The sequence below is a fragment of the Neopelma chrysocephalum genome, unplaced genomic scaffold, assembly GCF_003984885.1.
Source record: "Neopelma chrysocephalum unplaced genomic scaffold, ASM398488v2 Primary Assembly neopelma1_97392, whole genome shotgun sequence".
Lineage (NCBI taxonomy): Eukaryota > Metazoa > Chordata > Aves > Passeriformes > Pipridae > Neopelma > Neopelma chrysocephalum.
In genome coordinates this window covers 1-10,287 of record NW_020926033.1, presented here as the reverse complement: position 1 = coordinate 10,287, position 10,287 = coordinate 1, and the positions used below count along the sequence as shown (strand labels likewise).

The 10,287-nt window shown below is 52.1% G+C and overlaps 1 protein-coding gene across 2 annotated transcripts; it reads right to left on the bottom strand.

Annotated features, from left to right (window-relative positions):
- Window positions 1-5,930: 5,930 nt before the first annotated feature.
- DNAJC28 (DnaJ heat shock protein family (Hsp40) member C28) lies at window positions 5,931-9,347 on the bottom strand. 2 transcript variants are annotated; one of them, XM_027672516.1, is made up of 3 exons: window positions 9,168-9,347; window positions 7,908-8,141; window positions 5,931-7,281 (listed from the first exon to the last, which is right to left on the bottom strand). In XM_027672516.1, exon 3 carries the CDS (start codon window positions 7,229-7,231, stop codon window positions 6,131-6,133), a length of 1,101 nt encoding a protein of 366 aa, XP_027528317.1. In that variant the 5' UTR covers window positions 7,232-7,281; window positions 7,908-8,141; window positions 9,168-9,347; the 3' UTR covers window positions 5,931-6,130. The 2 variants fall into 2 exon arrangements, with proteins under 2 accessions (XP_027528317.1, XP_027528316.1); XM_027672515.1 differs by having other exon boundaries at window positions 7,984-8,141; window positions 9,168-9,346.
- Window positions 9,348-10,287: the final 940 nt, after the last annotated feature.

Here is a 10,287-nt window from a genome sequence, read left to right as displayed (position 1 = left end):
GTCCAACCTGGCCTTGGACACTTCCAGGGATCCAGGGGCAGCCAGAGCTGTGTGGCTGCATAAAGGGGCTCCAGGAGAGCAGGAGAGGGACTTTGGACAAGGGATGGAGGGACAGGACAAGGAGGGATGGCTTCCCAGTGCCAGAGGGCAGGGTTAGATGGGATATTGGGAAGGAATTCCTGGCTGGGAGGGTGGGGAGGCCCTGGCCCAGGTTGCCCAGAGAAGCTGTGGCTGCCCCTGGATCCCTGGAAGTGTCCAAGGCCAGGTTGGACGGGGCTTGGAGCAACCTGGGCTGGTGGAAGGTGTCCCTGCCCATGGCAGGGGGTGGCACTGGATGGGCTTTAAGGTCCCTCCCAACCCAAACCATTCCATGATCCACATCTGTAGTTCCCAACACCCCCAGAAACAAAGGAAGAAAAGAACAATAATCTGTATTTCACTGTGAAAAACCAGCTGAGGCTCCACCAGGACCACAAGACCAGGCTGGAGTTTGTCCCCACACAGATTAACACGGACACAGGGACAGGTTTTAGCCCAGTTCCATCCTGCCCCACAAACAGACACCTCTGGTGGAGGCAGATCCTTTCAGCTGGAATTTCTTACCTTGATGAAGCCACAAAACTCCCTCTCTGCCTTCAGCTTCCACCCACACACTTCACAGGAGGAAACAGGCAAAACCCTTGGCATCCACTGCCCTCCAATGCCCTTCCCACAATCAGCCTCCTCCCCTTTTCCAAGGACAGACAGGTTCTCCCACTGCTCCTGGAGACATTCCTCACTCATGGCCAACCAACAAAAACTCATTTGCAAGAGCAAACTGCAGACACTGAACAGGCTGAGCACAACTGAAGCTGTAAAAACCAGCCCTGGCAGGTGGCAGAACTCAGGGTGAACCCACCTGTGTGTTATTCAGGCAGAAAACACAACGGCAGCTCAACATTTTCACCTGAAAAATCAGCTTTTCTCTCCCAAAATGAACTGATTTCACTTCAACAAAATATTAAAAGCAGCTGCAAGGAAATACAAAAAGTCTGCACAGAGAAAACTGGAATATCATCAGGTTAGGAAAGAACAGAACCTCCTGTTCCCAAAGAAAAAAAGATAAGAAGGAGGAAGAGAAGAAACTACAAGTCAAGAAGAAAACTCAAGTTTTCCATGAAGAAGATGCATCTTCCACAAGCAACTCATCAGAATGTGCTTTAACCCACATGCACAGATGATGAAAAGTAATTCAGGAGCTTCTGTGAACATTTCTATGCAGTCCACTGTGTTTTTTCCACTTATTTCAGTAATTCCCTGCAGTTTCACTTTCAGTTCTCCCCGTCCCACAGCACTGGGCTGTGCTAATTTTTAAGTATTACAGAAAGACAGAAGGAGGAAAGAAAGGAACTTAGACAAAAACAAGGGTGTGTGGCAAAATTATTAAAAAGTGATGGTATTTATATTTACATTCTTTGTGATGCCCCATCCCTGGAAGTGTCCAAGGCCAGGTTGGACGGGGCTTGGAGCAACCTGGGCTGGTGGAAGGTGTCCCTGCCCAGGGCAGGGGTGGCACTGGATGAGCTTTAATGTCCCTCCCCACCCAAACTATTCCATGATTTATCCCTTTACAGGAATGCGATGCTCAGCCCCGGAGCAAAGCGAGGGCTCTTCAAGAGCGCTATTAAAGTTTGAAGACTTGAGAGAGGCAGGAGAAGAAAAAAAACCCACCCAGATCAATCCTGCGGTTCCCCAGCGACCAATTCGGGCTGTAAATCCGCACCTGGGGCAGCGACGGGGCGGGATGAGGCAGGACCCCGAGCCGCACTCAAAGCCCCGCCGGGAACGGTAACGCTCGAAATAAATCGCCATTTAGACACAACGAGCCTCTTTTTTCCCCCTTCAAATCTCACCCTCAGAGCCCAAAATCCGCGCGCGGCACCGGCGGCGCCTCCCCGGGCGAGGTCAGGCGGTGACACACCTGGACGCGCCGGGGCCGGCCCGGAGCGCCCTCGTGGGCCCACTTTCTCTCTGTCTCCCGCTCCCATTCCCACTCCCATTCCCAATCCCGTTCCTGTTCCCAATCCCATTCCCATTCCCCCTGGCCCCGGCCCCCCGTACCCGCTCCTGGGCGCGACTCTTCCGCCTGCGGCCGCTGAACCCCGTGAGTGACGCGCCCCCCCGCCAATCAGGAGCGAGCGCCGCGCGTCAGCCGGGGCTGGGTGAGAACGGAGCGTCGCGATTGGTCAATGCGGCGGTGAGCCCCGCCCCTTTACCCCGAGGGCGGGGCGGGAAGGGGCGGAGGCAACGCGCTCCCGCCTTTCCCCTCAGGCCCCGCCCCCTTTTCCCCGTCATGGCCGCCCCCCCTCAGAGCCCGGCGGCCCCTCAGAGCCCACAGACCTCCCACACGGCCCGAAATGACCCCCGCCCTCCTCCACGCCCCCCAAAAAAGCGCCAACATTAATATTTTCAAGCAGTTCCCATGTCGGAATAGATAAAACTTCACCCCCCAAAACGCCGTTGCGCCTCAGCCCCGTGACTGGTTTAATAAAAGCAAACGGAATTAACGAGCAAGTTCGTAGGATTAAAGAATCACGGAATGGGTTGGGTGGGGAGGGACCAGCAAAAGGGGAGTCACAAAAACATCAATAAACTAACCGAGGAACATATTCCATCTAAAACCACGAAACAAATACGTGACAGAAGATGGATGTTGAATAAAAGCCCTGTGAGAAGGAAAGGAACTGGATCAAAGTCAACAGATTGAAGAATAAAGATTTACCACTTGTCTTTTTCTCTTGCAAGATTCCCTGCTCTTGCTTCTCCTTTTACTCCTTCTCTGTATCTCCACGTTCATCCTGAGATGTAATTACTCTGAAACAAAGGGATCCTCAGCAGGCCTTGACATTTACAATGTCTACAGAATAGAAGAATTTCTTTCCAAAATCGAATCTAAAGCTCTCTTTCAGTTTTAAACCATTCCCCCTTGTCCTCTCACTCCCTTTCCTTGGAAAGCACTGACATGGATAATTAGCTCACTAAAGGTGCTTGAAAGAGCCATCAGATTGTTGGGCAAGAAAGAAATTCTTCACCCTGAGAAAAACGGATACTTCAATTAATATATCTTATATATCTTACACAAACCATCATTTTCTTCATATTAAGGTATCACCTAGTGAAACCTTTCAACCCACAAGCTGTAAGGTCATTGAACCAACACGTGGACGTTCTGGGAATAATCAATATGTCTGGTTCTGGAAGTAGCAGTGATTTCACCCTTTTGAGGTCAACGATAAAATAACATTTATCAAATTCAAGTTCACAGTCTGTGGCAGCTCGAAAAATTCCTTCTGAAGGCCGTTCTCTCCTGGCTTTTTCTTCCACAGCAGTTGGTATTCCTTGTTCTAGAAGGATGTACTAAATACTTGTTCTAGCAGGATTTACTAAACACTGCTCTGAAGATTTTGTGAGCTCAGAGCAACAAAATTATAGACCAGCCCTGCAAAAATGTACTCCTCCACACACCTGGGGAAAACAGAAATGTAAATTATTTTCCCATCATCACCGTAAATGTTGAAGAAGTGGATTTTTGTGCCTGGCAGTTTGGATGACAACAGTGTCGGGCTGATTTAAAGTGCTGGAGTCAGGTCACACCTACTCCATTTAAACCTGAGGAGTCTGAATAAGAAGATAAAAATCCCCCACTCTGCTGATTCATCCATTACAGCAACTTCAATGCTGAAACTGCTGATGCTTCACTTCATCAAGGGCCAAACTTCTTTCCAGCAAGGCTGCATTTACTGCAAACTCGTTTCTGTTTTATCTTGTGCAATGAATTCGATTTGCTCTTTAAATCTCCCACTGGAGTGGTTTAAACAGTAATTCAGATCCAATTCCTGTGGATCATAATGAAAAGTTAAATGCAATCTTTTAAAGAATATTATCATAGAATCATAGAATCATCTGGGTTGAAAGGGACCTCTGAGATCATCAAGTCCAACCCTTGATCCAACCCCGCTGTGGTTCCCAGCCCATGGCACTGATGCCACATCCAGTCTGTCCTTAAACACCTCCAGGGATGGAGAATCCACCCCTTCCCTGGGCAGCCCATTCCAATGGCTGAGCACCCTCTCTGCAAAGAAATTCTTTCTAATATCCAACCTAAACCTCCCCTGGCACAGCTGAAGACCCTGAGCCCTCTTGTCTTGCTGAGAGTTGCCTGGGAGAAGAGACCAACCCCCCCCTGGCTCCCCCCTCCTGTCAGGGAGTTGCAGAGAGTGAGGAGGTCTCCCCTGAGCCTCCTCTTCTCCAGGCTGAGCCCCCCCAGCTCCCTCAGCCTCTCCTCACAGCACTTGTGCTCCAGTCCCTTCCCCAGCCTCGTTGCTCTCCTCTGGACCTGCTCCAGCCCCTCAATGTCCTTCCTGAGCTGAGGGCCCAGAGCTGGACACAGCACTCCAGGGGTGGCCTCACCAGCGCTGAGTCCAGGGCAAGAATCACTTCCTTGGCCCTGTTGGCCACACTGTTCCTGAGCCAGGCCAGGATCCATTGGCCTTCTTGGCCACCTGGGCACACTCTGGCTCCTGTTCAGCTCCCTGTCCACCCACACTCCCAGGTCCCTTCCTGCCTGGCTGCTCTCCAGCCACTCTGTCCCCAGCCTGGAGCTGCAGGGGGTTGTTGTGGCCAAAGTGCAGGACCCGGCCCTTGGCCTGGTTGAACCTCATCCCGTTGGAATCAGCCCAACTCTCCAGCCTGTCCAGGTCCCTCTGCAGAGCCCTCCTGCCTTCCAGCTGATCAACACTCCCCCCCAGCTTGGTGTCACCTGCAAATTTGCTGATGATGGACTCAATTCCCTCATCTAAATCATCAATAAAGATATTAAACAGATTATGTCAAAGGGCTTCCAGAAAAGTATGTTTAATTTACAGTTTTCATTCTAAATAAAAATAAATTATTGAAATAAACAGACATTCAATCACACAGCTCTTGGAGCCAGGCTGGGAGAGCTGGGGGGGTTCACCTGGAGAAGAGAAGGCTCCAGGGAGAGCTGAGAGCCCCTTGCAGGGCCTAAAGGGGCTCCAGGAGAGCTGGAGAGGGACTGGGGACAAGGGATGGAAGGACAGGAAAAGCAGGAATGGCTTCCCACTGCCAGAGGATATTGGGAAGGAATTCCTGTTTGGGAGGGTGGGGAGGCCCTGGCCCAGGTTGCCCAGAGAAGCTGTGGCTGCCCCTGGATCCCTGGAAGTGTCCAAGGCCAGGTTGGACGGGGCATCCAGTGCCACCCCTGCCATGGGCAGGGACACCTTCCACCAGCCCAGGTTGCTCCAAGCCCCGTCCAACCTGGCCTTGGACACTTCCAGGGATCCAGGGGCAGCCACAGCTTCTCTGGGCAACCTGGGCCAGGGCCTCCCCACCCTCCCAAACAGGAATTCCTTCCTAAACCTTGTCATGACTAATTTGCTGTAACACCGAGGCTTGAAAGACCCAGAGTGTTCACGAACAAATAAATTTCCAAGACCTGTTTCTATGTTAAAGGTCCAAAAATGGACTTCTGCATATGTACAGTCCAAGCCCAGACATTCAGAACCCTCCCTTCAGGGCCATATAATTTAACCTTAAATAGATGAACGGGCCTTTAAAATATGTGCATTGAACCTGCCAACGATTTATGAACTGCAAGTATTTAAATATAAAGGTCAAACTAACACAGCACAGCAAGACTTTTGCTGCCACTTTATCTTTTAATGTGTTTTTCCTATGCCTCAATTTTCCCTTTTGAAGAGATAACAGACTGTAAAGGTGATTACACTCTGTGCTAAAGCGAAGCATTAATTTGGATTTAAGCAGAAGTAAAATGACCTGAGAGTAGTGGGTTTAACCCTAAGCACAGGGGAGGTGTGAGGGGCAGAAAAAGGCCCCTGCTCAGTGACAAAAATTAACTCTACCACAGCCCGAACTGGCACATTTCTTTTAATAATATTTAAAAATAAATTCATTATTTGTAATGCAAATGCCCATCCGACAACCAAATTTCTTTTAACTGCTGTAACAGTGTGGATTTGACATTTTCAGTGTACCCGAAATTTCTGTAGTGCAACATTTCATTAATAAAGTGCATTCAAAATCTTCACAAGAGACAGGAATTAGTATTAAATTATTTCAGTGTAAAGTTTAACCACTTAAACAGAGAAGACCTCCACCCAAACCTTTTACCATCTTCCCCTTGGCTTTCCTTTGTGTCTGCATGTGAAACCTTTTCCACCAGAGCCTCATAAGTCTTTTGTGCTCGAACGATTTCCTTCTCTGGGCTGAAATGCACCATCTGCCTGCTCATGATGGGAACGACCAGATTGAAGTTGTCGACTCTCTTGTTCAGTTTCCTGATGTCTTCCATGAACTGCTCGCAGACCCGACTCCACTGCTTCTGCTCCAGCGGGGTCATGGGCTCTCCCAGCTTCCTCCTCGAGGCCACCACGCTCTCCCTCAGCCGCTCGATGGTTTCCCGGATCTCCTTCTGCAGCAGGATCCACTCGGGCTGGTACCCGTTGTCAATCAGGATCCTGTTGAGGTTGTGGGTCATGGGGTCGATGTGGGGACAGTCCGAGAACTTCTGCAGAGGTTTCCCTTTGCCCCTGAGGTTGTCGAAGTCTCCCTTGGCCATGGATTCCTGGATGAGGTCCTCCACCAGCCGTTCCACCGCTTGAGTTATTTTCACCTTCTTGCTCTCCCTCACATCTTTGGCTCTCATCAGGTCGGTCTCGGGGTAGCTGCTCCCGAGCCTGTTCTGCCTGTACTCCAACACCTGCTCCGTGGCGCGGTCCACTCGGAACTGCATGTACTGCTTCTCCCTCTGGCTCGGCGTTCCGATGCCGACGCCCTCAAAGCTCAAGTAGTGCCTGTGCTGTAGGGACTTGGATTTGAACTGGTCTTCCTCCTCTTCGCTGCTCTCGCCGGGTTTCTGCTTGGCTGCCACGTCGTTGAGCACGACCCTGTAGGCCTCCTCCACCCTGATGAAGGTGGCGGGGTCGGCCGTGCTGGAGCTGCTGTCGGGGTGGTACTTTTTGGCGAGGGTTCGGTACGAGTTCCTCACCTCGTCGAGGGAACAGCCTTCCTCGAGCTCCAGGATTTTGTAAGAGTCCTTGACGTCGCCTTTGGGTTTGTAACCCGACAACATCCTGCAGAGAAACGGCTTCAGCTTCCTCGGGATCATGGCTCCCTGTCCCAGGAAACGGTGCCCCATGGTGTTGGTCAGCATGGCACAGAGACACTGGGGATTTCTTCAGGTGCAGCTACATTATAAACAGCCTACAAACACATTTGTGTTTGAACTGGGTTAAATATGCTTTTTTAAAGAACTCCCAGGATTTATGTCTTATCTTTATGGTATCATAGAATCATGGAATCACAGGAGGACTTGGGTTGGAAAGGACCTTAAAAATCATCTCATTCCGTCCCACCCCTGCCATGGGCAGGGACACCTTCCACCAGCCCAGGTTGCTCCAAGCCCCGTCCAACCTGGCCTTGGACACTTCCAGGGATCCAGGGGCAGCCACAGCTTCTCTGGGCAACCTGGGCCAGGGCCTCCCCACCCTCCCAGCCAGGAATTCCTTCCCAATATCCCACCTAACCCTACCCTCCTTCAGCTTAACACCATTAATCTGCACTTCTAATTAATTAATATTGAAGTCACATTACAATGTAAAAGAAAATTAATTCATACTATAGTTTTCTCCTACAACGGCAGCACGGGTTTGTTTTGCAGTGCAGAATTCCCACAAAGCATTTTTACTGCCTTTCTTTGATTTTTTTATTAATTATTTTCTTGCCCTTATTGCCTATCAGCAAACTCTGAGCAGGGTAAACCGGAAACACCCTTTATGCTGAGGGGTAACTGCTGAAATGAATCCTTCCCTTTTCCCCTCTGTACCTACATTCAGCATTATCTGAATTTCCCACTCCCACAGATCCCACAGATCCCACAGATCCCAATGCCTCAACATGTACAACCTGGAACACTCCCAAAGGATGTCATCACAGCACGTTTTTGGTCCTTCCCAGCAACATCTGTAGCAGTGTTCAGGTTATACATTCATTTAGACTGGCTCTTGTACCCCAGCAGGGGCCAAACTCCTTCGCTGCTGCCAGGTAAGGCTGGAAACCTGGAACTGAGAACAGATCAATAGTGGTCAGTATTTCCCTCCGTCAGCAATTCCAGTGCTTCGGGATTATTTGGGAAAAGAGCAAAAGGAACAGCTTATAAGTCAGGTCTTTATGTAAGTTCAAAGTAGAAGAATATAACACAAACTGCACCCACCATTTAAACATAGCTAACTCCTTTATTCTCAGAAATAAATCCTAAGGGAACTGCTGGATCACTGGTGCTAAAAGCTCAGGGAGGGCAACATCCCCTTGGCTGACTCAATTTCCAAACAAAAAACTAGGTCAAACAAAGGTTAATTAAGGACTAAATAGCACTTATCTGTCCTGTACATAAAAAACTGGCCTTCTGCCCCAACCCAGAGAGGGAAAAGGAATTCTGTGTTAGTTTTCAGGGCCGATGCTCTGTAAGAGATCTCAAGAGCTCTCAGAAAAAAATGTAAATCATTTTATGTTGGACACCAACCAAAGCAAGCCTCCATCTCTGCAGACAGCTTCAGAGGGTCTGACCACTTTGCCTGGCATGCATAGAATGCACAGGATGATGTTCTTGGGAATGGATCAATCCTAAATGCTTCCAGCTGATTTTGATCTATGTCACTTGTTGAGTCGTCAGCTTGTGATAATGGACTTCATTAACACGTGGGGTTTTTTAAATTTATGATATAGAGTAGTGATTTCTTTCGTTCTAGGTGTCAAAGATAATAACTGAGTTTTATATGGCCATAAAAACCTGCGTCACTACTACTTAAACAGAAAGAACAAGGACTACACTCTTTAATTCAATCACTGCTCAGAAAGTGACTTTCTCGTAGCTGCGCAGCCATTAATTTAATATATTTGTGCTTAAAGAAGCGTGAATAGAACCCCGGCTCCACCCAAAGGGAGGTTATCCCCGGCGGGGACTGGGAAGGGGAACCGGGCTGAGCCCCCCAGGACCCCCATCCCTCCATCCCTCCCTCCCTGTCCCGCAGGCCGGGGGGTCTCCCCGCAGCGCCCCCCGCACCTGAGAGCCCCGAGCCCCCCCGGCTCACCTGGAGCCCCGGGCCGAGCGGGCCGGTAACGGCGGCGGGGAGGAAGAGGAGGGCGCAGAGGAAGAGCAGAGGATGAGGAGGCCGCTGTGACCCCGCGCTCAAGGACGGGAGGGAGGGAGAGACACAGAGAGAGGGGCGGGAACGGGGAGGGACGGAGGGAGGGAACGAGGGGGAAGGAGAGGAGACGGGGAAGGAGGGGGGGAAAAGGGAGGGAGGAAAGGACGGAGCAGAAGAAGAAGGGAGTAAGGGAGGGAAGAATGGCGGGGAGAGCGACAGGGAGGGCGGCGGGAGAGGGAAGGAGGGCCGAGAGCAAGGGAAGGAGGGCCCAGAGCGAGGGAAGGAGGGCCCAGAGCAAGGGAAGGACGGCCGAGAGCGAGGGAAGGAGGGCCGAGAGCGAGGGAAGGAGGGCCGAGAGCGAGGGAAGGAGGGCCCAGAGCGAGGGAAGGAGGGCCCAGAGCGAGGGAAGGACGGCCGAGAGCGAGGGAAGGAGGGCCCAGAGCGAGGGAAGGAGGGCCCAGAGCGAGGGAAGGAGGGCCCAGAGCAAGGGCAGGAGGGCCGAGAGCGAGGGACGCGGGGCAGAGCAGAGCGAGGCTGGGGAGCCCCCGCTGTTCCCCGCCAGGGGCCGCCCGAGAGCCGCGGCAGCCGCGGGCGGGGCCGTGAGGGGACGGGGCGGCCGTGAGGGGACGGGGCGGCCGTGAGGGGACGGGGCGGCCGTGAGGGGACGGGGCGGCCGTGAGGGGACGGGGCGGCCCTGAGGGGACGGGGCGGCCCTGAGGGGCTGAGGGTCCTGGCGCTGGGATTGCTGCACGTCCGCTCCCACACACAGACCCCCAGCGCCCTTTTTAGGCTTTGTCCTCCCGAGGCGGTTCCGCCTGAGCGGGGGAAGGATCCGCTGCCTCGTCACGGGCTCGTCAAACAGCTTCCCCGGAGTGCGGGGGACGGTTCCCCACAGGCTCGCGCTGCCGCCCCTGCCCCAATAAGGCGCCTTCAGCTGCTGCGAGGGGCTCTGAGAGTCCCCTCAGGCAGGGCTAGATGGAATATTGGCAAGAAATCCTTCCCTGTGAGGGGGGGAGAGACATAGAGCTGCTGCAGGAGCTGCACAGGAGGCTCCTGCTCCGGC